The sequence below is a fragment of the Sphaeroforma arctica genome, assembly GCF_001186125.1.
Source record: "Sphaeroforma arctica JP610 unplaced genomic scaffold supercont1.124, whole genome shotgun sequence".
Taxonomy (NCBI): domain Eukaryota; class Ichthyosporea; order Ichthyophonida; genus Sphaeroforma; species Sphaeroforma arctica.
The window spans coordinates 18968-41624 of record NW_014040434.1 but is presented as its reverse complement, the minus strand read 5'-3'; the positions used below and the strand labels follow the sequence as shown (position 1 = coordinate 41624).

At 43.5% G+C, this 22657-nt stretch overlaps 5 protein-coding genes across 5 annotated transcripts; 2 read left to right on the top strand and 3 right to left on the bottom strand.

Moving 5' to 3' along the window:
- Window positions 1–4887: 4887 nt before the first annotated feature.
- On the bottom strand, window positions 4888–5409 carry SARC_02696 (hypothetical protein; the record flags this gene model as incomplete). Its single annotated transcript, XM_014303533.1, has 1 exon — window positions 4888–5409. One exon carries the CDS (start codon window positions 5407–5409, stop codon window positions 4888–4890), a length of 522 nt encoding a protein of 173 aa, XP_014159008.1.
- Window positions 5410–6476: 1067 nt separating this feature from the next.
- Window positions 6477–7288, top strand: SARC_02695 (hypothetical protein; the record flags this gene model as incomplete). Its single annotated transcript, XM_014303532.1, has 2 exons — window positions 6477–7196; window positions 7250–7288. 2 exons carry the CDS (start codon window positions 6477–6479, stop codon window positions 7286–7288), a joined length of 759 nt encoding a protein of 252 aa, XP_014159007.1.
- A 1591-nt stretch (window positions 7289–8879) lies between these two features.
- On the bottom strand, window positions 8880–9585 carry SARC_02694 (hypothetical protein; the record flags this gene model as incomplete). The annotated part of the gene is made up of 2 exons (XM_014303531.1): window positions 8880–9309; window positions 9503–9585. 2 exons carry the CDS (start codon window positions 9583–9585, stop codon window positions 8880–8882), a joined length of 513 nt encoding a protein of 170 aa, XP_014159006.1.
- Window positions 9586–9843: 258 nt separating this feature from the next.
- SARC_02693 (hypothetical protein) lies at window positions 9844–10299 on the bottom strand (the record flags this gene model as incomplete). Its single annotated transcript, XM_014303530.1, has 1 exon — window positions 9844–10299. The coding sequence occupies one exon, from the start codon at window positions 10297–10299 to the stop codon at window positions 9844–9846; it is 456 nt and encodes a 151-aa protein (XP_014159005.1).
- A 114-nt stretch (window positions 10300–10413) lies between these two features.
- On the top strand, window positions 10414–11695 carry SARC_02692 (hypothetical protein; the record flags this gene model as incomplete). Its single annotated transcript, XM_014303529.1, has 2 exons — window positions 10414–10665; window positions 11225–11695. The coding sequence occupies 2 exons, from the start codon at window positions 10414–10416 to the stop codon at window positions 11693–11695; spliced, it is 723 nt and encodes a 240-aa protein (XP_014159004.1).
- Window positions 11696–22657: the final 10962 nt, after the last annotated feature.

Genomic DNA, 22657 nt, shown 5'->3' with positions numbered 1-22657 from the left:
ACACGGTTCAATTCAACACTGGCCATATTACTGCCTACTTCCGTCGGTCTACACGTTAAAGAACGCAGCAACGGCTCGCAAAACTATCACAGAATTCACGACCTACGAAAAGACACAAGTGTCAACGACTACATCGCACCTCGCAAACTCGAATATTAAACTCAGGTTCAGTACTCGACTCGGTCGCAGCCAACGCTAATGCATTCGCTCTGCATTTATTTAACTTGATCAAACTACAACTAAATGACATTCCTGTGGTCGGCTTTCAATTACAAACAAAAATATACATCAAAAAGCATTTAACCTTTTGGCATGCGCATCAGCCCTCAAATCTTCCGTTTGCACAACTGGCAAAAGCGTACACATACCTGTCTACACCTACACAGTGGTAGTACCCACGATTCATTTTAAGTATACAATTTTATGTCGAATATTTGTATGGAGCCAGATAATAAATATATCGCGACAGCCTTCGAAGTGCATGTCCAGAAAAATTTATCAAGACCAAAACGAATTTGTCTGACTTTCGTATTCCTGTCGATATTCTCAACAGCAGGCAACATCTCATGGGGACGCAACCTTATTGGCACCCTTGCTACTCCTTTCCTACGCCCCACAGTCCTTCACATCGTCAACCAATCCGCGATTAAAGTCGCCCTAAGTACTAGTACCCCCAAGGGCCTCAAACACATTCATATTCGTACACAGTACATTAATGAAAGAAAATATGTTTTAGAAAATAAGGCTGTTTCTGTTCTGTACATTCGTACTGATGACAGTCCCGCATATTTGTTAAGGAAAAGTCTCCATCGGCCCAAACACACTAGTTTCGGGACAAAGTTGTGTCCTCCGCCCGTTATGTTAATTTTCTTTGTAATGCCGAGTACATTCTGCTACAATAAGTAGTGACGTGAACGTCCGCTGTTCTATTGTAATTTTTTTTACCATGCAACGTAGCATTATGTTATAATGAAATAATTATGCCATGCCATTGCCTGCCTGATGTTTTGCATATGTCTACCAGCGGTGTGTTAGCTAGTGTGTATGTTTTATGTATGTTGTGTCTGCTACAATATTAAAATCAAAATTTAATGTATTCCATTAAATAACATAATTATAGTTGTATGTGCTACTCTGTTCTGTTGGGAATCTACCTAAAGTGTGCTTATGTGTAAATATCCTATATAATCGATAATATACAATCTACCTTTTTGTCTGTTCGTGACGCGCGCATACCTGTAATTCTATAACACCAGTCAATAGCATATCCTTGCAGATATTTGACAAGCAGTCATATACTTCTGTGAAACATCTCAAATAATCTCAAAATATTTTTAACCATGCAAACAGCAGTGCCTCCTGCAGCATAATTAATCACCGTCGTTCATATGATTGCACGTCGTAGGCATCAGCACATTGTATACGCAATACTGAGAGTATCCTTAAGCCTCTTTTCGAACGATGGTCACGCATGCAACTGTTGGACATCATCTCACTAATAAGTGATAACTGAAATCAGTATACACATAGGTAATGTCGCCGTGAGCAAAGCTTCTACGTCACCGCTAGTATCCACCCAGCCGCCAGTCGAGGTCCCGTCTGTCGCGTCAGACATAAATATAGAAATTTGTGATATTTTCCAAATTTAATCTAAGGACTTTCTTGTAGTGTCTGCCGTGTGCGTTGGTGATGCCGACGACTATTGACGTACTTGTAAAATTTGCATCAAGGCTCGCCCCCAACCTTAGTACGCTATATGGTTTCCTTTCGAATCTCTGTTGGTGTCCTAGCAATCACTTTCACCTTCGACAAGTTGTAGATCCGTTTAAATTGAACCTTTTGTACGATCGAAATATGTCGTCCTAAAAGTCCCAGTTAGCTCTGTGTCGGTTCTACACAGTATTAGCTTGAAATGTTTCCCTTAGCCACCAGCATATATTTTAACTGTATGTATCATGTCCACGAGCTCTTGTACAATGATTGCTGGCTCAGATGAAATTGTCTTGTGCGTACAGTTGGTAAGTGCGGAACTTGTAGATTTTGGTCGGCACCTGAGAAATATTTCATGAGCCCCTATTAATCGCATGGTCCGTTTCTGTCCTGACTGTGCCATTGCCTTAAGACGAGTCTACCCGTTGTATGAAAAAAACCGAAATTTCCGAATTAGTAGCCGAATTAGCAAAATAATCTCCTTAGCGTTTTGCACATGTGTCAGCAGCCCTAAGTTGTCGCTTCGCTTGATAACCCCTTCCATATGTTGTATGGCCTTATCCAAAGTAGAATCGATTGTTGAGTCTCAAATATCAAAATGGTCTAGCGTAGTATAAACCTCTGCCTTGGTTTTTCATCCGGTATTGAATCAGAGCAAGAATATGTCGCCACCTCTATCATATCAGTATGCAATGACGAATGCCGATGAACTTTAAACAGTCGTTTTAACAATCGAACACAGGATTTCTTGCTCACATAGTAACTTCATTCATCGTGTAAGAAAAAAAATACACAACTAATTAATTTTAATTAGCTTAACCTGTAAGAAACGTAATGTAATAAACATAGTAGTTCGGTCACTTAAAAATGTGATCTAAACCGAGTAACGCTTAGTAAAGAGTGTTAAGTCTGAAACAAGTGAACTCTGTCAGAAGTGCCATTGGGAATGGCGCGCCTGCTATAATTATTAATCACGATCCTATGTGGAACGAGGCTTTCTCTTTCATCAGGCTATGTGAAACTACCCATCTCGATGGTTTTGGATGAGTCATCACTTTTATCTCTTTGAATTATCTATTCCATTAATCGGTCCGGTCCCCTGGCTCGGTCCTCAAATAATCCCCTAGGTTCGGTCCTCTGGTCCGGTTCTTAAAAAATTACCTAGGCTCGGTCCTCTGGTACGGTCCTAAATTTCTCCCTCAGGTCCGGTCCTCTGGTCCGGTCCTAAATATTCGCCTAGGGTACTTTATCCACAGGAGTCACCGAAAGCGCGCCCGACTCGAGTATGCTCATGGTGACACCACACCATACTCCCATAATATATAGCACATCAAGAATTTAAAACTTTTTGAACACGAGAAGAATCGAAACCGAGTAACGCTTAGTAAAGAGTGTTAAGTCTGAAACAAGTGAACTCTGTCAGAAGTGCCATTGGGAATGGCGCGCCTGCTATAATTATTAAACACGATCCTATGTGGAACGAGGCTTTCTCTACCATCAGGCTATGTGAAACTACCCATCTTTATGGTTTTGGATGAGTCATCACTTTTATCTCATTGAATTATCTATTCCACTAATCGGTTCGGTCCTCTGGTCCGGTCCTCTGGTGCGGTCCTGAATATCCGCCTAGGGTACTTTATCCACAGGAGTCACCGAAAGCGCGCCCGACTCGAGTATGCTCCTGATGACACCACACCATACTCCCATAATATATAACACATCAAGAATTTAAAACTTTTTTTGAACACGAGAAGATAATCGCCATAGCACTTCAGACTGAGTTCACTTATTTCAGACTTAAAATTGTCTTTACTAAGCGCTACTCGGTCTTGACCACAATGACACGGTTCTGGTGTCTCTCGTTCGAAGCCATAAACAACGGCTCATGCATTGGGTCGTTCAGCATACACATCAGGCGGCATACTGAGCTGATAGTCTGCCTTGCTCCAGCATATTCCTTCGTATCCTCAGTAGCGTTCTTCACAGCCTTTCTTGTCTTGCGTAAACCTACAGTGCGATTCTAATTTGATCAATCTCTTGACTTCATCGTTTAGTCTCAGGACGGTTGTAATTATTTCTTTCGTTGCAAGAAATGGCTTGCCTTGCCGATCGTATGACTTGGAGCATGGGACAGCAGCATGAACTCCTGTGTCCACAGCATACTCCGCAGTCAAAACAAGATCTTTCTGCTTGTCTTTCTCTATTACAGCCCTTCGCTGATATTTCTTCCACATGCTAACCCGAGAAAATACCATGTAATTTGGCTTCACCGCATATAGTACCAACGAACCCATTGTAATATCTGGCTCAATTGCTGACCCCCCAAAGTGTACGGGCAGATAAGGGGTATACTTTGAGTTTGTACATAACCTTACGGCCCACGGCAAGAAGGGGTGCATCGTAGCGCATTTCATTGGCCTGTTTGCCCCCAGATTTTTAAGCGTTACGATTACGTTCCCAGACATCTCCGTCGCGATCAGTAGGAGGCGGTATTAAAGTGATTGATTGTTCCCCGTCAGGAAAGTCTTAATTGATAATACTCTCTAATTCTTTGTGTGCAGAGTGGTGGTAGGGTCGATTAGTGACGAGTGTATAGGGAGACACGTTTGCAACCATGTTAACTCTAGAATTCATATCGCGTGCAAACTTCCAGCCATTGATATACCATGTACGTTGGTATCCGTTCCGAATTACCCAAGCACACCACGTGTCGATGAGTTCCTCGACAAGGCCATTATGGCGGTGATCATTTACAAAAACAATATGGAGGTCGAGATTCAGACCGGCACCAATTACGGAACATATCGTAATTGAATGGGCTATCATCATCAGCCAAATATTGGTCAGTAGAAGCCCTTTGCTCAGGCTGCTGTTTCCGCTGCAAGATTACATTAGCAGAGGTCTTTTCATCATGACGAAAAGCTGCACCGCGTACCACTTTGGCATGCTCATCAATACAGAACATCTTGTACTTAAAGCCACACGAAGTCTCGGACATCTTTTTAAATTCCAAGTGGCGGATCACACCAAAATTTCCCCCCCGCGTAGGTTGGGTTAAAAGACCCATAGTAGGGCCAGGCTATAAACCTTCCAAGCTACAACCAGGGCAGGAAATCACCAATCGGAGTAGAAAGTCGTCTGGAAAGGACCAATGGAATTGTTCCTCGAAAGCTCGCTTCAAACGGCGAAGGCGCAGGTGGCCACGCTTTGCATGTGTCGACCATATGCACTCAGGAACCTACTTAGGTGGAATAACTCGCGTGTGGCAGGTGTAGACTTTCGTAGAAAGCTCCGCGAGCACCTCATCAAGAGTAAGCGGTTGATAAGACGGGGAGGGGGTGGCTGGAACGACCTCTGTAGAAGTTTTAGTGGGGCATCATGAGCCACAACATGAGATACTGTATACGTTCGTTGGGAGTCCGGCGGCAGTAACGTGTAGCCAAGGGGGCTATCATCCGCCAGGGGATCTACAGCACCACTCACCGGCAGGGGAGGAAGGGGGGACTGCAGTAGCACATGACTAGTAGTAGGGGTATAATCCTCCAGTAATTCACCGTCCGGCTCAGGAGGGGCCCGGTAAGGTGGTACCAATGCCGTGGATGTATTAGGGGATGGAGGAGTAGAAAAAGAAGCTGGCGAAGTATCTGGTTCATCCACGGCATCCAGGTCGACCACCTTGTCTAAGATGTCACCATTCATAAGGTCCCCATCATTATAGTTGATTACACCTGTTGCATTAATGGAGCTTTGCGGAGTAGTTGTAGTTGTAGCAGGTGCATCAAAGGCAGGAGGACTAGAAGCGGATGTCTTTGGCCATTTCCAAGTCCATGCTTCCTTTTGGCGTATTTGCCGAGATACTTTGTGGTGAGCTCGCAGCAAGTTACCAATAGCTGTCTCTTATTGAGAGTACATTTTGAACGCACATGGGCGGCGTTTGGTTAAGACCATAATAGGAACTAAATTAGTAGGTTGCGGGTTTAGTACAGCCGGCGGGGGACCTATGGCACCAAGTGATTTCCAAAAGGAAGCAGGAGTAGGGAGATATTCGTTTGGTGTTCGAGTGGCGCTAGAGATAAGACCTGCAATGGTGTAGGGTCATGGAGGCATAACGAGGGATGTTTTAGCATCCGGTGCATTTGGGATAACTATAGGCATAGCTATTAGCAAATGAAAGAAGACTGGGAGCCATGAGCAACTAGTAGCGAGTAGCCAGAAAATGGCGGAAGAACTCCTGATAGTTCCGCCACGGTGGGTTAACCAGCACAAAAGTCCCCCAAAACCAGCCTTCGGTACCCCCCATTTTCTGAAGATGAGGGATGTCCAAGCAGAGTTTAGCATGAGCTCATCCGAATAGGCATGAGGGTTAGGGGATAAGAATGCAATAGGGAAAGGATTTTGTGGAATCTCATCCACAGGGCCCTAAGTTACGTGTTTATGAACAAAAAGGCATAATGGAGTCCAAGTGCGCAGGCTGGCGCGAAAGCATGTCGGCGACGGTATTAAAGTTGTGCAAAGCCTTCGGGTGGAGCGCCGCCTATCGAAAAGGAATCGGATTAATATTCCCGAGCCTCGACGAGGATAATTAAGGCGGTAACGCAAATGAACTACGTGACGTCAGTTGGAGCCCTGGGAAGAGTTCTCTTTTCTTTTTAACGAATCACTACCATGAAATCATTTTATTTGGAGCTATGGTTTAATATTCGGTAAAGCAGTCTACTTCTTGGACTGTAGTTCCATTCGCCTGGTGTATGGCGGATATCTACACGATGGCGGCGAACCTATTCAACGAGGCGTTTAAGCCTGTCGCCGAGAGTAGTCTCAGGCAAGGGAAAATTGACGTGAAAGAAGTTGAGCACGTCGAGGTGGTCGGTCCAGATGATGAGGAAATTATATTTGGCTGTAATATTCATTTCTTGTTTATCCACACCATAGGCAATAGACATAGTTTTCAAGTCACAGATGTGATAGCGACGTTGAGCCGCATGGAGTTTGGTACTGTGGTAGGAGAAAGGATAAAGACGGTCTATGCCGTTGATACAGAAACCGTCGATTCGGGGGTCAACCACCTGAGATTGGTCTTCGACCAAAGTGGTGCGGCAAAAATGCTTGTGCGCCCGCGCAAGGAATACGTGTTCTCGTTCAGAAAGCTTTTCTTTCTGCGTTGTCCAAAGCCGTTTGAGAATTGGGAGTGTGAAGTCAGGGGCTATCGGGGAAGGCAGGGAACGCTTCGTAGGCGAAGGTCGACCAGGAGGGGATTTCAGTGGTGGTGGGGTAGGGCCACGGGGGGTAGTAAATTCGCGATTTTGGCGAGTACGTTTGTTCGCCAAGGCAGCATCGGTGTTATCCAGACGCTTAGAGCTCAGGGGTTGAACCCAACCCTTGGGGAAGGCTGCAGGCGGCTCACCTTTGCGAGGAGTAAGCACAAAGAGGCCACATCTTATGCCAATGGGGCATGCATCCACGAACATGTGGAGATAGTGCAAGGGGTAAGGGGTAACCAACATACCCTGGATAGCTTCTTCAATCATAATATAAGCAGCATGGCAGGCCTCAGAATAATGGAATCGTGTATTTTTAGATGTCAAGTCTGTTAATGGGGCCAGCATTATAGCCAGATTAGGGATATATTGAGACCACCAGTTAAGAGTAGCGCAAAATAGTTGCGCTCCTTCTTTGGTCTTTGGGGGGAGGGGGGAGGGGGTAGGGGGGGAGGGGGCATAAAAATAATAGCCTTGAGCCGATCCTCAGTAATAGTTGTATATTTATGGATAGTTTGTCGACCGTAAAATATCTTGTCCGCCTCTCGTAGTAGCATCAGGTGACACATAGAAGCCCGTAAGCGGATATTGAGCATATTCAAATCTTTGCATAGGCAATCATGTCATTCCAGTGTCGGTTAATAGCCATGCGGCCCCAGTGGGCCATAGCCCCATCGTCCACGAAGTGCTTAAGCACCTCGTGGAGAGTAGCAAACGAACGGTCCATGAATGCTTGCAAATCAAATGTCATCATTTTAACCCCGAAGACTTCATTGAAGGGTTGTCAAATATCACCCGTGGACATCATCCACGTAAGGTATTTACGTGAGCGCTCTGTGTAGCGCAGTTGGTTAAAGCTGCATGCCATATCTATGGTAGATTCAATGTCACCCCGCCGAATATGGTCCAAGCATTCCTGCTCTGTGGGCATTGGATAAATTACAACTTCAAAATTCACATTGTTGGCATTATAATTATGCCAGTAGAGAACGTCTTTAATGACTCTGGCTTAACACGGGAGTCCTTCCGAGCTAGAACAGCACTAGACATGTACGGTGAAAAGTAGTTACCAGGCTATATGATGCCACGAGCATAGTCGCGATCACATATTTCTTGCTCCCACTTGATAGATTGTGGTTTAGCATCCTCTTTGATTTTGATGTCAACTTCATACCAAATATCAAATTGTGATTTGATTCATCGTCCGGATACTATTTAAACTCTTTGACCTCTTGAGATGTTATGTGCATGTATATAGCCGCAGCGTCTTACACCACCCCAGTTATATTCTCGCAGGATTCTTGGAGAATCACGACAGCGACGTTCAAACTCAACCACCGCGGCCTCATGCACGAGAGCCGGTACCACGAGGCCAATATAAGGGGCCGACGGGAGTGCCAAGGATGGTGTAGTCTTCAAAGGAAGGGCAGGAGCTTGGTCCTGTACCTATATTCCAAAATTTGGTGATGCAATAGACTGGTCCCAATAAGTTATCTCTTTGGCTCATAAAGCTCCATAAAAATAACAGCCATTGTAAACTTAATCAGATAGATAGAAAACAGATTCTTTCGTTTCAAAGTAATTCGTGCGAGAAGCATCAATGTACACTTGTATGAGTACTGAAGTAGTAACTTGTTGTGTAGGGGATTGAATCGTAACACCCCCGAACACTTTCATGAATACAGGCGCGATGTTCTGGATCTCCAGACCTTCAGTTATTGCCAGTTGTTTGTTTATAAGATTCGGCATAGCACCGTCGTCATCATGACATAGCACACGAGGAGAGCCAAAGCCAGCAGGAATCACCGGGCCCACGCGATTTCAGTTGCGGTAAGTATTGTCAGGGCACTAGGCAGCTTGATGACCAGGTTTGAAGCAGTTGTGTTGCATACATTCTCCCCATCGGCATTCTTACGCAGAGTAACCGGGTTGGCGGGAGGGATACGAGAAGTGCATTACGTGCATCGCGGGATTGTGAACGGCCACGGTTATCATGGGGTGCCGGGGTCGTAGACTGGGAGCGAGAGTCCAGGCCAGAGTCATTACGTATGAAGCTGGAGTCACAGTCATCAGAGCGGCCATAGCGTGAGTGAGAGTTGTTACGGTCGCCACGAAAGTCGCCGTCACGGCGGTCATTACGGTCATTGTCGTAGCCACGGTCGCGGCTATCGCATTCGCGGTCATCAAGGTCACGGTCACGGTTACGATCTCCACGAAATTTGTTGTCACCGCCACGGCGCTGTCACCACCATTGCTATCACGACCATTTCGGTCGTTGTTTCTATTGCGGTTACGTCCCCGATCGCGTTCACGAGGTAGCTCAATGGCGCGTGGCTCCGGGCTGTAGTTGGGGTACTTACGCGCGTAAGATTTCTTCAGGATTGCAGTGCCGAAAGAAAAATCTGCCTGGTTATGGATGAAACCAATAAAGGAAGCTTTAACCAAGTTCTCCAGGATATCTGGAAAAAGTCAGTGGTACGCTGATGGAAGTTGTCGAGATAGCGCTCAATTAGAGTTGAATCGTGGCGTAGGACATGGCATAGGCGATGAGAAGAGCATGCGCAGGGCGGCGGTCCTGGCTAGCTCCCTTATGGAGATTCTCCAGCAAACGTGTCATTGGTGATGAACTCGTTTTGGTTAGACAGCTTGGGAGCAGTACGCTTCCATGCTTTCGTGTAGATAGTATTCTGGACGCTCAGGGACCCATGCTTTGAGAGATTCCTCATACACGAAACCATCGCTCCAGTCCTTGATCTCACCATTCTCGTCAAAGGCATCCTCAGCATCACGCAGGAGCCATCGACGGCGGCTGTAGGAGAAACGGAAGGGTCCCTCAGGCTTAAGAGGGACGTCGGACTCGTCATGAGATACAATTTCATGCTCGCGTCTTTTCCGCTCCTCTTCCCTTTTCCTTGCGTTCGCGCTTTTTCTTCCCAGCTTGCTCCTTGGCGCGCTGGGCCGCCCTTGCTGCCTTCTGCTCATCAGTGAGGCTAGCTCCCTCAGCCGCTTGGGCATCCTTGTTCTCGATGGTCTTAGTCAGCTCTTTGGTCTTAGCCTGGGCACGTGAAAGCTCAGTACGCAACTCCAAGGCGGACATTTGGGGGGTGGGTTCTTCCAAGTAAGCCTTAGCTCCGAGGGGAAGACGGTTGGTAGCTTCTTGGTACACGTAAGCACCTTGGATCTCCTCCAGATCACGGTAAGCCATCATCACAGTCGTGCGGGGTACAATCCCAGCAAATTCACGGAGGCGCACGATGCGGTAGTAGGGTAGTCCCTTGTCAGGTCCCTCTAGGGAAGCAGCAATCTGGAAGATGCAGGATTCTTGGCCCATTATGAAAATAGGTGGCGCATAGACCCAAACTCCAACAATACTAATGCGATATACTGAATCGCCGTTGTCGAGGGCGTAATGAACGAGTCAATCAGGTGCCAATAGGAAGTGACTATGTACTTCATCAGCGCATTGATCTTGGCGCTTCGGTCAGAAGAGGTAGGACTTGCCGTTCAAGCTGCGGAAGGGCTTCTGCACGATCCAGTTCTGGGAAATGGATACTTATCGGATCCACCCTGTATCCGAATGTATTCACCTGTAGGTCGAGATAAAGATGAACTGACCTTGTATAAGTATCTTTGGGGAACGAATAGTGTGGAGTCAGGTGTGCACCAAGCAGTGAGTAGAAAGTTTGGTTGTAAGATAGTAAGTGGGAGATTTCAGACAACGTGCTTGCTTATTTTAGACACAAGCGAAACTACAAACAAGCTGTGTGTCGACTAGGTGTTCCAGAAATAGGGCATTGTAACACTCAGTACGTAGATAAATGCGCTATGCTTTTCTCAGAGCTAACGGGCGAGGCATACAGTGTACGACCTTACACAACCAAAGACTACCGTACTGTTGGTGATCTCTGGCCGCGTCCTGATGGTTTTGTGCCCACAAGCGAAACGTTTGGCTCGCGAGTTTGAGTCACTTGTTTGCAGATGACATCACAGACGATCTGATAGAATGAATTCAGTCGGTCGGTATAGAAAATGATCATCTCCACGTAGCTAATGTCCAGGGTCTTCCGTGTGTTTGTCAAGATATGCAAATGATCGAGGAGTGGTTTCTCTGCGTGAAACCTAATCGCGAATTGAATGCAGAGAGTCTAAAGCTTGATTCAAAAGCATTCATGAAGAAGCTGAAGGAACGTTGGAATTTTAAAGGGGATGGCCGTACAATATTTCTCAAACTTCCGGTTCATTTCGAAACAGCATAGGCTCAACTCAAGAAGCGCGCTGCTGTGCACAAATCTATAACCGAGAATCAACGGGACGTCAGCAGTCTTCACCGAGAGCTACTGAGTGATACTGTTTCTGAGGAGGTCACTAAAGCGTCAAATCTTGAATATGCACAAGCACATAGACTTGAGGAAGCGAATCCTTCCATACCGGATCCGGGGCTTACAGTTAGTGACATTGATGTAAACTTTTTGCCACCCCTTGGCCAGGCTCACGGTACTAGCCAGTTACCCAGACCCGTTGCAACGGAGAAACCAGTTCCTGGTGGAATTCGGACTGGTATGAAAGGCAAGAGTGCTAGACATTATATGTCAGTAATACTCACACCTGATAACAATTTAGCTCCAGACCCTGTGCAAACACAGCCTCCTATGCAAACACAGCAATCTCAAACAATTATACCATTTAGCAGTCAAGCACCGCAGCTGCACTATCATCCTAACATATGATGGTATATTATCAATACAGCCTTCAATACATCAAATCAGTTTACTGCGGTGAATACAGCAAATCAATTTACAACGCCACACGCTGTATCTAGGATACAATCTGGTCGTATTCAAAAACCCAAACGCACGCAACGTAAGAGGCGCTCAAATTGTAACGATAACAACAGTTGTAAGAAGCCATATGGTGGCATACGCAATGCATATTTGTAGAGATATATACTAATGCACGGATATCACTGAACATATGTACATGCTAAATAAGGAAAAAATATCAACAAATGCTCATTAATTTACTATTGTATATATTTTTACATGTACAAATATCTATTTACATACTGAGACACACTGGTGTAGCTATGCTGTCTATGCTATCTTAACCATCAACATCGATGTATTGCAGGTTACAAGAAATAGTATCTCATCGAAACAGTCATATGTGTCGCGTAGTGTATCACTTTGGCTGTCCTTCGGATAAGGTAATGTGGCAGCTGGATTCACGACTTTCAAGGCCTTCACAATACGTCTATTAAATGTGTATGCCGCCGCTACATTCCCTCTCGATCGAGGTACATTCCAGATTGGCTGCGAGCCATCATCCTTATACAACTTTCAATTGCTTAGTTCGTCCGCATTTTCACAAAGCTCGCCCTTAGCTACCATCGCACTCTCAGACCTCGTGTATAAAAATATAAGACCTGTTGTGCCTATTGCCTCAAGAGAGCGATGCGGTGCTTCCACCCCCATTCAGTATAGCTTGTACGGTATATACAGATCAAGCGCTGCATATGCCAATTGTTCCTTACTTAAATCAGCAGCTCCCCACATTCTGCTTCGGATTGACTCAGGTTTGGGCAAGTACTCTTCTAGTACTATTTCCGTTATATTTTGAAGCCTCATATTTTCCTGGTCTATTCGACGTCTATCCTTCAAAAATAAAGCCAGATCGCAGCCGCCTGTCTTGTTTATATCGTACAATAGACGCATATATCGTATATCAACAGATACAACCTTAGAACCCACCCACGTTGCATTGTTCTGTTCTAAGAACCCGCGAAGTTGAACCGGCAAAAGTACGATATTTTTATTCATCAATAGTGGTAATCGAATCAACAATGCCACCCTATTGTTTTCGATTTGTATGAGGCCAAGTTTGGATACCTTTGAGCCTTGATATTCAACTTCCCATTCACAATCAAGAGCGTATACATGTGGAAAGTTCCAATTCATATTCGAATTCACCAGAATTGATATTCCGTAATTCAATTTACTGACATCCTTGACAGTTATTCGGTTGTAGACTGCAAGTATCATTCCTTGCCGGTCAAATGGGTGCAACTTCATTACTGAGTAGCTCTGGAACGGGGCGCTTTAGCATTTTTTCATCACTTATACTGTCGGTGTATACTATCCAGAACTTAGTGCCTAAACAAATGCATCGTTCTACTATCAACCTGATGGGCTCTTCGATCTCGACTACGGTTTTCGTTGCACAAAAGTGCATCTGCAGAATTTGCTCGTGGTCATTAACGATCGAGAACAAAGACCCATATTAGCGGCGTATTTTTCCATCATGAACAACACGTTTCGGCAATTTGAAGCTGTAGTCAATTTTCATTATCTTACCAGCTAAGTTCTGCATACGAAGATCGAAGTATCCACGATCGTTTTGTGCCAGACTATTCATGAGATCGCCTAGATGTATACTTAGTGCTGAAGAATGTTCCCCAGTAGCCTTTAGGATCCGCGAACAATGAAAACGCCTTTGCTTTCTTGGCATAGTCAGGTCTGTACAAAATATTGTTGTCGCCTAGCTTATTCTTATATGTTTCTAAGAAAAGGTACCAGTGTAAACTTCGATGGATATTTATATGTTTTAAACTATGATATATAAACTAAAATATAATTTAAGTCAGTTAGGATTTCGCAGTGGTAGCTTGTGTAAGAATGATCGGGACTGCCTCTTGGTAAAAGCCTTAATATCGTCGATCACACAGGACGTACCTCTAGCTGTTCTTTATTGAATAATTTTCACTAGAAGTACTAAGTGTTCATAACCACATGTCTAATTTGTAGTTAGACATAAGAACGTAAGTCAAGATAATACATTAGCTAATATAAATAAAATTCAATCTGAAGAAAAGTTAAAATAAGAAAAAGACTTATTGGATTTTGGAGATTGGGGGGAAGACCAAAACCTGTAAGTAGTAGTTCAGAAATTATAAACTTAGTTTATAATATCCTACATCTACTATCGTCTCAAATAGGTCCAAGTAAATGAGTCATACCAAATACTCAGGCTATTGAAGCCATCAAAGTGAATTTAGAACACTTCGGAAATATTGGAAAAAGAATTAAATCATTTTAAATACAATTAAAAACAAAAGTGTTATTTCATTTGATCTTGATATTTTAGACTGACCGGAGGCCGTATTTCTGCACCAGGCCAATACTTGTGCAGTATACTGTTTCAAATATCTCACCTCAACTGTTTCTCTGAGGCTAATGACCGTTCCTGATTCATAATACTGGTTCAGCAGCAAATCTTGCGCCAACTTCGCATTCACAGCACTCTTAGCTGTCATATAAGCCGGAAAATCCAGCTGAGCATCTTCAGGTAAAGCGGTGATTACTTCAGAATCACGCGCCATAGATCCTTTTGTGCAAGCGTGATACACATGTCTTCTCGGCATGGTATAGTAATCTATGTCCCATCCGTACACTTGCCATGCTCTAGGATTGTTGTTAGGCCATCCATCTGATTCTGTCTTGACAGATTTATACCTTGGGCAAGCTATAACTTGAGAGGCTATAGTATATTTCGGGCAACCATACAAATATGTCGGGCATGTAGAGAGGGTCCGGGTTGATTCACTGCTTCGTCTTTCCACGCAACACTAACGTAGGGTTTGGTGCACGCACCCACATCGAATTGTCCAGAAATCCCAAATATCAGCTTCTGATGTTATAGCCGGGCCTCTACATTAGACTCTATGTTATAAACGTACTCTTAAGCAATACGTAAACTATAAACGTACTCTTAATAGTACGAGGAACTTAAGATTCCTAAATGGTTTTTAACGGGTTTATTAATTAATACCTTTTCCATTTTACATATCAGATATTTGGACAAGGCCATTAAAAGGCCCCAGTAAAATACCAAACTTAAGATTTGGTCTAGTTCTATTAATAGAACTATATTTACTTTCCAAATCTATTTATATCTGAATACTTCGGTAGCGAGATGGCTCAACCGAACATAGGTTTCTAAGGACTATTGACGTTGCTTAGTTTATCCTCCGTTCAGCCAACCAGATGTGCCAGTCTGATGAAGGCTAAGTCGGTAATTCTTGATAAGTGGCAAGTTATTGGTTAATGCAATAACTATGGACATTAGGAGTATTTTTTTTATTTTTTTTTAGGATTTTATGAGTCTCTCGGATTCGCCCCAACGAAACATACCATAGTTTCTAATAGAGCGACAACGAAACACTATATAAAATCCCTTCGGCGAAAACAGTCTGAGAGGATTATATATAGGAAATGTCTCAGCCTCACAATCCCTCAGAGTATTGCTGTTTTCACGAGGCATACCTAACTTTACCAAAAGACTCATTTCGTCATTTACTTCGAATTTCACGATACTTAGACTTAACCTAAGCATTTAATTACTCTAAGGCGTTAATATCGCCTTGATAGACCGAATCTATCACATTTTAAAGTCAACAAAGGTATTAACTACTTGACTACTTGAACGTAAAGGTAAATAACTACCAAGAAATGTTTCCTAAGCACAGTCATTCCTTAAGAGAAAAAGACTGAAGTCATAAGTTAAGATTATGACAAAGAAAGACAATACACCTGCAAAGAAATGCAAGGCTGAACATAAGAAAATGGAGAGAAGCCGCTAGCGCTGCCGATGCGTTTAACCGCACCGAAGCCGAGGCACTTGTCTCCGATAATAATAGTCAACAGGACAATGCTTCGGATAAGGATGTAGCCACTCCGATTAAGGAGACTACTCCTACAGACAGAGCCCGAGGGCCAACTATTGCTTCAACTTCAAAGCTTGCTACGAAGCCAAGAAGTGAAACAAGGGACACGTCTTACGACGCCCCAACCAATTCTTCGGACGAAACTCAGAAAGAAAAGTCCCCAATTATAGGTGACAAAGACGAATCTCAGAAGGTACCTATACCGGAACCAGAAGAGGAGGCAAGCTCAAGTGGCAAACCCGAATCTACGTCCGAGACCACTGAACCAACGCGCATAAGTAAGTTAATCACTGAAAACACGGATCTTAAGAATCAGTTAGCCGCCCTTATGAAAGACATGACTGTTGAACATGTAGATCGAATGTATAGATCAGGAAAACATACACAGCACTTACGCGAGCATGTTTCTCCGGGCATTACTGAAGCCCTACAGAAGTGGACAGAACGTCGACAGGCAATTACGCCCGAAAAGCGTAAAGGCCTGAGTGCTACACCTGTGGCAGATGAGCCAGATGTGCTCAGCGTATCTATACCTTACGAGGTACTACCACCAGAACTCCAGGCTAATTACTCGCCTGTTCTAACACCCGGCCATGAGTCGCCCGTCCTTGAGGGTATTATAGAACCAGAGGCAGGTAAAAATACTCCGCCACCCTTACCCAACTGGTATGACAATCGTCGGAAACCAGTTAAGACTGGGTATGTTATCCAGACGCATGAATCACCCAAGATTATAGTACCAACTACTAATCAAGGAACAGAGCACCGAAAGGCCTCGACCATGGACAGGGGTAATAAACACTCCCGTAAACGTGTTACCGATGTCGAAATTAATCGCTTCGATAGCACAGCATTACACCAGCCCGCAGAGGATTTCCACTCTGACGAGGTGTCCGAACTTAATAAATCGGTCGACGATTACACCATTAAGATGGAAATCGCCCATGACGAGCACCGTGCTGATGACGTATCATATTTTGCTAATATGATCGCGATCAAGCAGAAGCGCATCGATCAGCTACTTTAGGCCCAACGTGGGCAAGACCACAGGGATAACCAGAAGTACAAGGGACAGATCAGTCGACTTAAGTCGAATTGGGATGCCAACAGCAAGCAGGTCGAGTTTATAAACAACCCTAAAACCCTAAACCCTCGACACGCTAACCCGTACGCTTAATGCGTTTATGGTCATGCTGGAGACGAATGATATCGCTCCCCAGCAATGGATTTCCGCTTTAATGCAGTCGTTTGACCCTACAGGAACAAGTTACTTGGTCCTGCAACGACACCAGCATGAGCTAAACACTTATCGTGACTGGCCAGCTGTGTGTTGGTTGGTTACGTCCTTATTAAGCTAGGACATGCGAAGTCCAGGACTGAGTTCAATCTTAACTGAACCAGTTGAGAATACTCCTATTCAGAGTTATATTTTGAAACTTGATGCTGACCTTAAATGTCCGGATATAACAAAGAACAGGGCGCAGCGATGGTACGAGTTCCTGGATATGCATGTTTTCTGTAGGAACATAGGGAACAACGACCGTGAAAGTCTGTACACCGAGTTGCGACGTAAATAAGCTACTGAGGCTCGAGACAAGGGACATAAAACAAAATTTTATCTATCCCGACTTACGTGGGAACAGTTTTATGAAACTTTATCCACTCTTTTACCCGCACACCGAGTAACCTCGAAGGGAAAGGCGGTAAATAAGAAACCGCGCGAGCTCGCTGATCAAGGATACCTCTCACGCCAGACGTCAGATGATAAACCTCATCAGACGCGTCCCAATAAACGGGCACGCGCGGAGGCGAAGGACAAGGAACCGTCATTTAAGGAGATTAAGAAATGTGCCGACGCACAGTGTGGGTATGACATGTACCAATTGACCCCTAACGGTTATTGGAATGGCAGACATGCACCCACCTGTACACACTTTCTTACTAAGTGTGACAAGTGTGAGAAAACCAATGGCTATCACGCCAAGTCTTGTGACAAAAAGTCCGACATTAAGTTGGAGTGAAAGTACTACCAGGTACAATGTTACAAAGAAAATACAACGACTCTTTAGACGAGCGCGTAATAATACCTGTATATTGCAATGGAAATAAAGTCCTTGCTTTGATTGACGATAACTGTCTGAAACCATATAAGCCCCCGTCAGACACAGTCAAGGCATTAATACCTGACTTTGCGGACAAAATCATGGATCTGATTCTAGTAGATAAGAAGATAAAGATCACAGATTGGGCAAAATTCCGTTTTAACGACGGATATGGCAGCCTTGACTTAACCAAGGTAGACTTTACTAATCTCAAATGCCCTTCAAGAAACTATGTTTCTTGGAGACATGAAGCTGTAGTTAAAGAACAAGTTGAGAAATGGTTATCCGATGGGGTAATCGAAATCAATTACCCACAAATGCCAGTTAACTTAGCATTATTGGCAGTTGGTCAACACAACTCTGACGGAACATATAAGAAAGTCAGAGTATGCCTAGATATGAGTCCAACAAATGTTATTGTCGACTCATAGTTTCCATCTCCCTCGTATAACGAGTTACTGAGACGAATGGAAGGTGCTACGGTGTTTACATCCATAGACCTAACACAGGGGTATCATCAAATGCAAATTTATGAACCCCATCGTAAGTACTTTAGTTTACCTAGAAAGGTAAACAATACACCTTTCGGGTTGCACTCCTTACCAGCATTCTTCCAACAAGTAATGGTGGAAATGTTTGCAGACATGCTTAACATGGAAGTCTATATAGATGACATAGTCATATTTTTTAAGACTAAAGGCGAACATGCCGCATTAGTCAGGCGAGTCCTGCAGAGACTCAACGAACAAAACTTCAAGATTAACGAGAAGAAATGCCACTTCGCCATGAGCGAAATACAGCTCTTAGGCTACCATATATCTGGGGAAGGTATTAAAATCGATCCGGGTAAGGTGGAACACCTGTTAGATTGGCGAACACCAACTACAGGAAGAGATGTGAACAGCATGTGTGGGTTTGTAAAATGTTTTTCAGACGGAGTACCACATTGGACACTTTGTTGGACACTTAAGATGTCATAAAGGCAAACTAGGAGACTTGTGGACTAAAGAGTGCGATGCCGCATTTAAAGCGCTCAAGCACGCAGTCCAACCAGCCCCATGTTGTACAAGGACCAGTCGATGGCGTGCCTTTTGAAATAGCAACGGACGCATCAGACTTAGCACTCGGAGGTGTACTATACCAGTTTATAGATAATAAACCTAGGTATATACAATTCTTTAGCTGGGCAATGAATGCTTTACAGTTGAATTATCCAACTGTGAAGCAAGAGCTACTAGCCATAGCAGCAGCTTTAACACACTTCCGAGATTACTTATACGGAACAGCTTTTACGCTGATGTGTGATCAGAAGTCCCTTCAATATATGAAGGAAATGAAGCCAGACTCTCAATTACTGAGCCGATGGCATGATATATACACTATCAAAGTTTTATTTTGATATCAAACATCTACCAGGGATATATATCCATATACCGGATATGTTATCACGCTTTGTACCGGACTTACAAGGACGAACCTAATCACCATGAGTTACCATGGTTAGAGAAGGTACAACGTATTCATAACGTTATTTATCCTTGCTTGCGCGAAACACGCAATATTGCCTTATTTAATGGCAAAATAGATGGAATGCTACCAAAAAGATAGCAGAGTATCAGGTTGGAGACAGAGTTAACATCCGTCAACGTAATTCCGATGCTACTGTATTAACATCTAAATGGATAGGACCATGTACAATCTCTGTAGCTGACGTTAAAAGTGAAACCTATGAGGTTAGTAAACCCGACGGTTCCAGTACTTTAAATATAGGCACTATTCGGATTCCGACTACTGAGATTATTCTCGCAAGAAGACATGACTCTAATGCCTCTCTTGATCGTTCTGAATTTAAAGGCATTATATGGAGAACGGATAAGGGAGGCTATAGATACTATCGTACATGCTTTATAGACAGTACAATCGCTGAGTTGACTTCAGATAATCAAAACTGTTTAAAAGCCTTTAATCGAAAATGGCGTAAACGCCTGCATACGTCACAAGCTGAAAAAGATAGCATGTTTCCAACGTCTGAAGGCACGGAAATTAAAGCTTACCCGCCTACAGCATTTATCCCGAGCTTTATTGCTCACCCTTCATAGGTGCTTATGACACTAAAGCGTAAGAAACGTCTAGTCGACCACCAGGGACCTACTGGACCTAAGCCCAAAACTCACAGGGTAACCGAGAACGCTTAACTTCTCCACCTGAGAAAAATTAACTTTACTTAGTGTTTTCGACCCGTTTTTCCTTCCTCGTTTTTTGACCCATAATCAGCTTGAGTGAGCAACTTGCTTCTCCCGGGTCTCAAAAGCTGGGTGGAGGCTGTGTAATAGCCGGGCCTCCACATTAGGCTCTATGTTATAGACGTACTCTTAAGCAGTATGTAAACTATAAACGTACTCATATTAGGGATAATATTATTTATTTCAAAAATGGCAAGTATGTCTGATACTATGTATGAACATATGGTATGGCTCTCATAGTCGGGATAATATTATTAATTTCAAAGGAGTTAAGTTACAATGCTTGTATTTATGGTATGGCTCTCGTAGCCGTTGTAGTGGTTCGGGGAAGATCGATGGGAAGAAGTGGTCAGTAAATTCTCTGTTGAAGCTTGGACCAAGTGAGTCGACAATGGAAGAAATGCGCTGGGTCAATTCAAGCCGGTGCTGACAAAAAACTGACACCATCGAGTGTGCCACGTATTCGCTTGCTGACCTACTAAATAGCGTACCCACCGCTGTGGTTCAGATCGGGTCTTTATCGTGTAGTGATGTGGAATGGGTTAGTGCAGAGTACGAAATACCGAGTAGGACCAGGTTACCCGTCATAATTCGGTTAAGGAGCGAGGTTGGGGGTGAACCGATGCTGCACCAGACCACGGATGCACTCGGTATGTGTTGGTTTGCCTGTATTGGAAGTATCATAGGCGGAACCAACAGGCGCGATGACTTGGTTTGTACCGAAATTTGGAAGTAGTACTTCAACAGCGTGATTGGCCAGGGTATAGGAAACATCTGTTGATATGTCAGAGACAGGTGTGGGTACAGGAGTTGTTCTACATGCTGGAGAAAAGATCCAATGTGTTCGTGGAGGGTCCAGATACTATGGAAGTCGAGGCACTCCTGTAGTTGCTGGAGGAGATCAGGGCCAATGAGAGGCAGTTTTGGGCCTACTATGATGCATTGGATCAGTTGCTGGTTGCAGGCAAAGTGGCTGGTGGTGAATTTTTGGCCACCGGGGCAGACCTTAATAGTACGAGGAACTTAAGATTCCTAAATGGGGTTTAACGGTTTTATTAATTAATATTCCATATTACTTATCAGATATTTGGACAAGGCCATTAAAAGGCCCCAGAAAAATACCAAACTTAAGATTTGGTCTAGTTCTATTAATAGAACTATATTAACTTTCCAAATCTATTTATATCTGAATACTTCGGTAGCGAGATGGCTCAACCGAACATATGTTTCTAAGGACTATTAGCGTTGCTTTGTTTATCCTCCGTTCAGATAGCCAGATGTGCCAGTCTGATGAAGGTTAAGTCGGTAATTCTTGATAAGTGGCAAGTTATTGGTTAATGCAATAACTATGGACATCAGGAGTACAATTTTTTTTTTTTTTTGGGATTTTATGAGTCTTTTGTAATAAGCCGGGCCTCCACATTAGACTCTATGTATAAACGTGCTCTTAAGCAGTACGCAAATTATAAACGTACTCTTAATAGTACGAGGAACTTAAGTTTCCTAAATGTACTCTTAATAGTACGAGGAACTTAAGTCTCCTAAATGTGCTCTTAATAGCACGAGGAACTTAAGTTTCCTAAAATGGGTTTTAATGGTTTTATTAGTTAAACCTTTTCCATTTAACATATCAGCTATTTGGATGAGGCCATTAAAAGGCCTCAGTAAAATACCAAACATAAAAGAGTTGGTCTAGTTCTATTAATAGAGCTTTATTTACTTTCCAATTTTATTTATATCTGAATACTTCGGTAGCGAGATGGCTCAACCGAATATAGGTTTCTAGGGACTATTAATGTTACCTAGTTGATCCTCTGATAAGCCAACCAGATGTGCCAGTCTGATGAAGGCTAAGTCGCTAATTCTTGATAGTGGCAAGCTATTGGTTAAGACAATAACTAAAGACATCAAGAGTATTTTTATTTTTATTTCTTTTTTCTAAAGATAGGATTTTATGAGCCTCTCGGATTCGCCCCAGAATAGAGCGACAACGAAACACTAAATAAAATCCCTTCGGCAGAAACAGTACTGAGAGGATTATATATAGGCAATGTCTAAGCCCTCAGAGTATTGCTGTTTTCACGAGGCAAACCTAACTTTATTGAACGTCTCATTTCGGTAATTTATATCGATATTTACACGATATATAGAATTTACCCACGCGTTTATTTATTCTAAGGCATTAGTATCGCCTTTATTAGACCGAATCTTACACTCTCGGATTCGCCACAACGAAACATACCATAGTTTTTAATAGAGCGACAACGAAACACTAAATAAAATCCCTTCGGCGAAAACAGTACTGAGAGGATTATATATAGGCAATGTCTCAGCCTCACAATGCCTCAGAGTATTGCTGTTTTTACGAGGCATACCTAACTTTACTAAAGACTCGTTTCGTTTATTTATTTCAAATTTCACTATACTTAGACTTAACCTAAGCGTTTAATTTCTTTAAGGCGTTAATATCGCCTTGATAGACCGAATCTTACACTGACCTCTGTCTTGCACGCCGTAAATAGCTTCTTGTTGGTGCTTTTTAAATAAACTATCACGACATTAAGTAGTGTTTCGTCAGGCCCGTCCGGGGTTTTTGACATCTCTTTAAAATTTTGTGAAGCATGT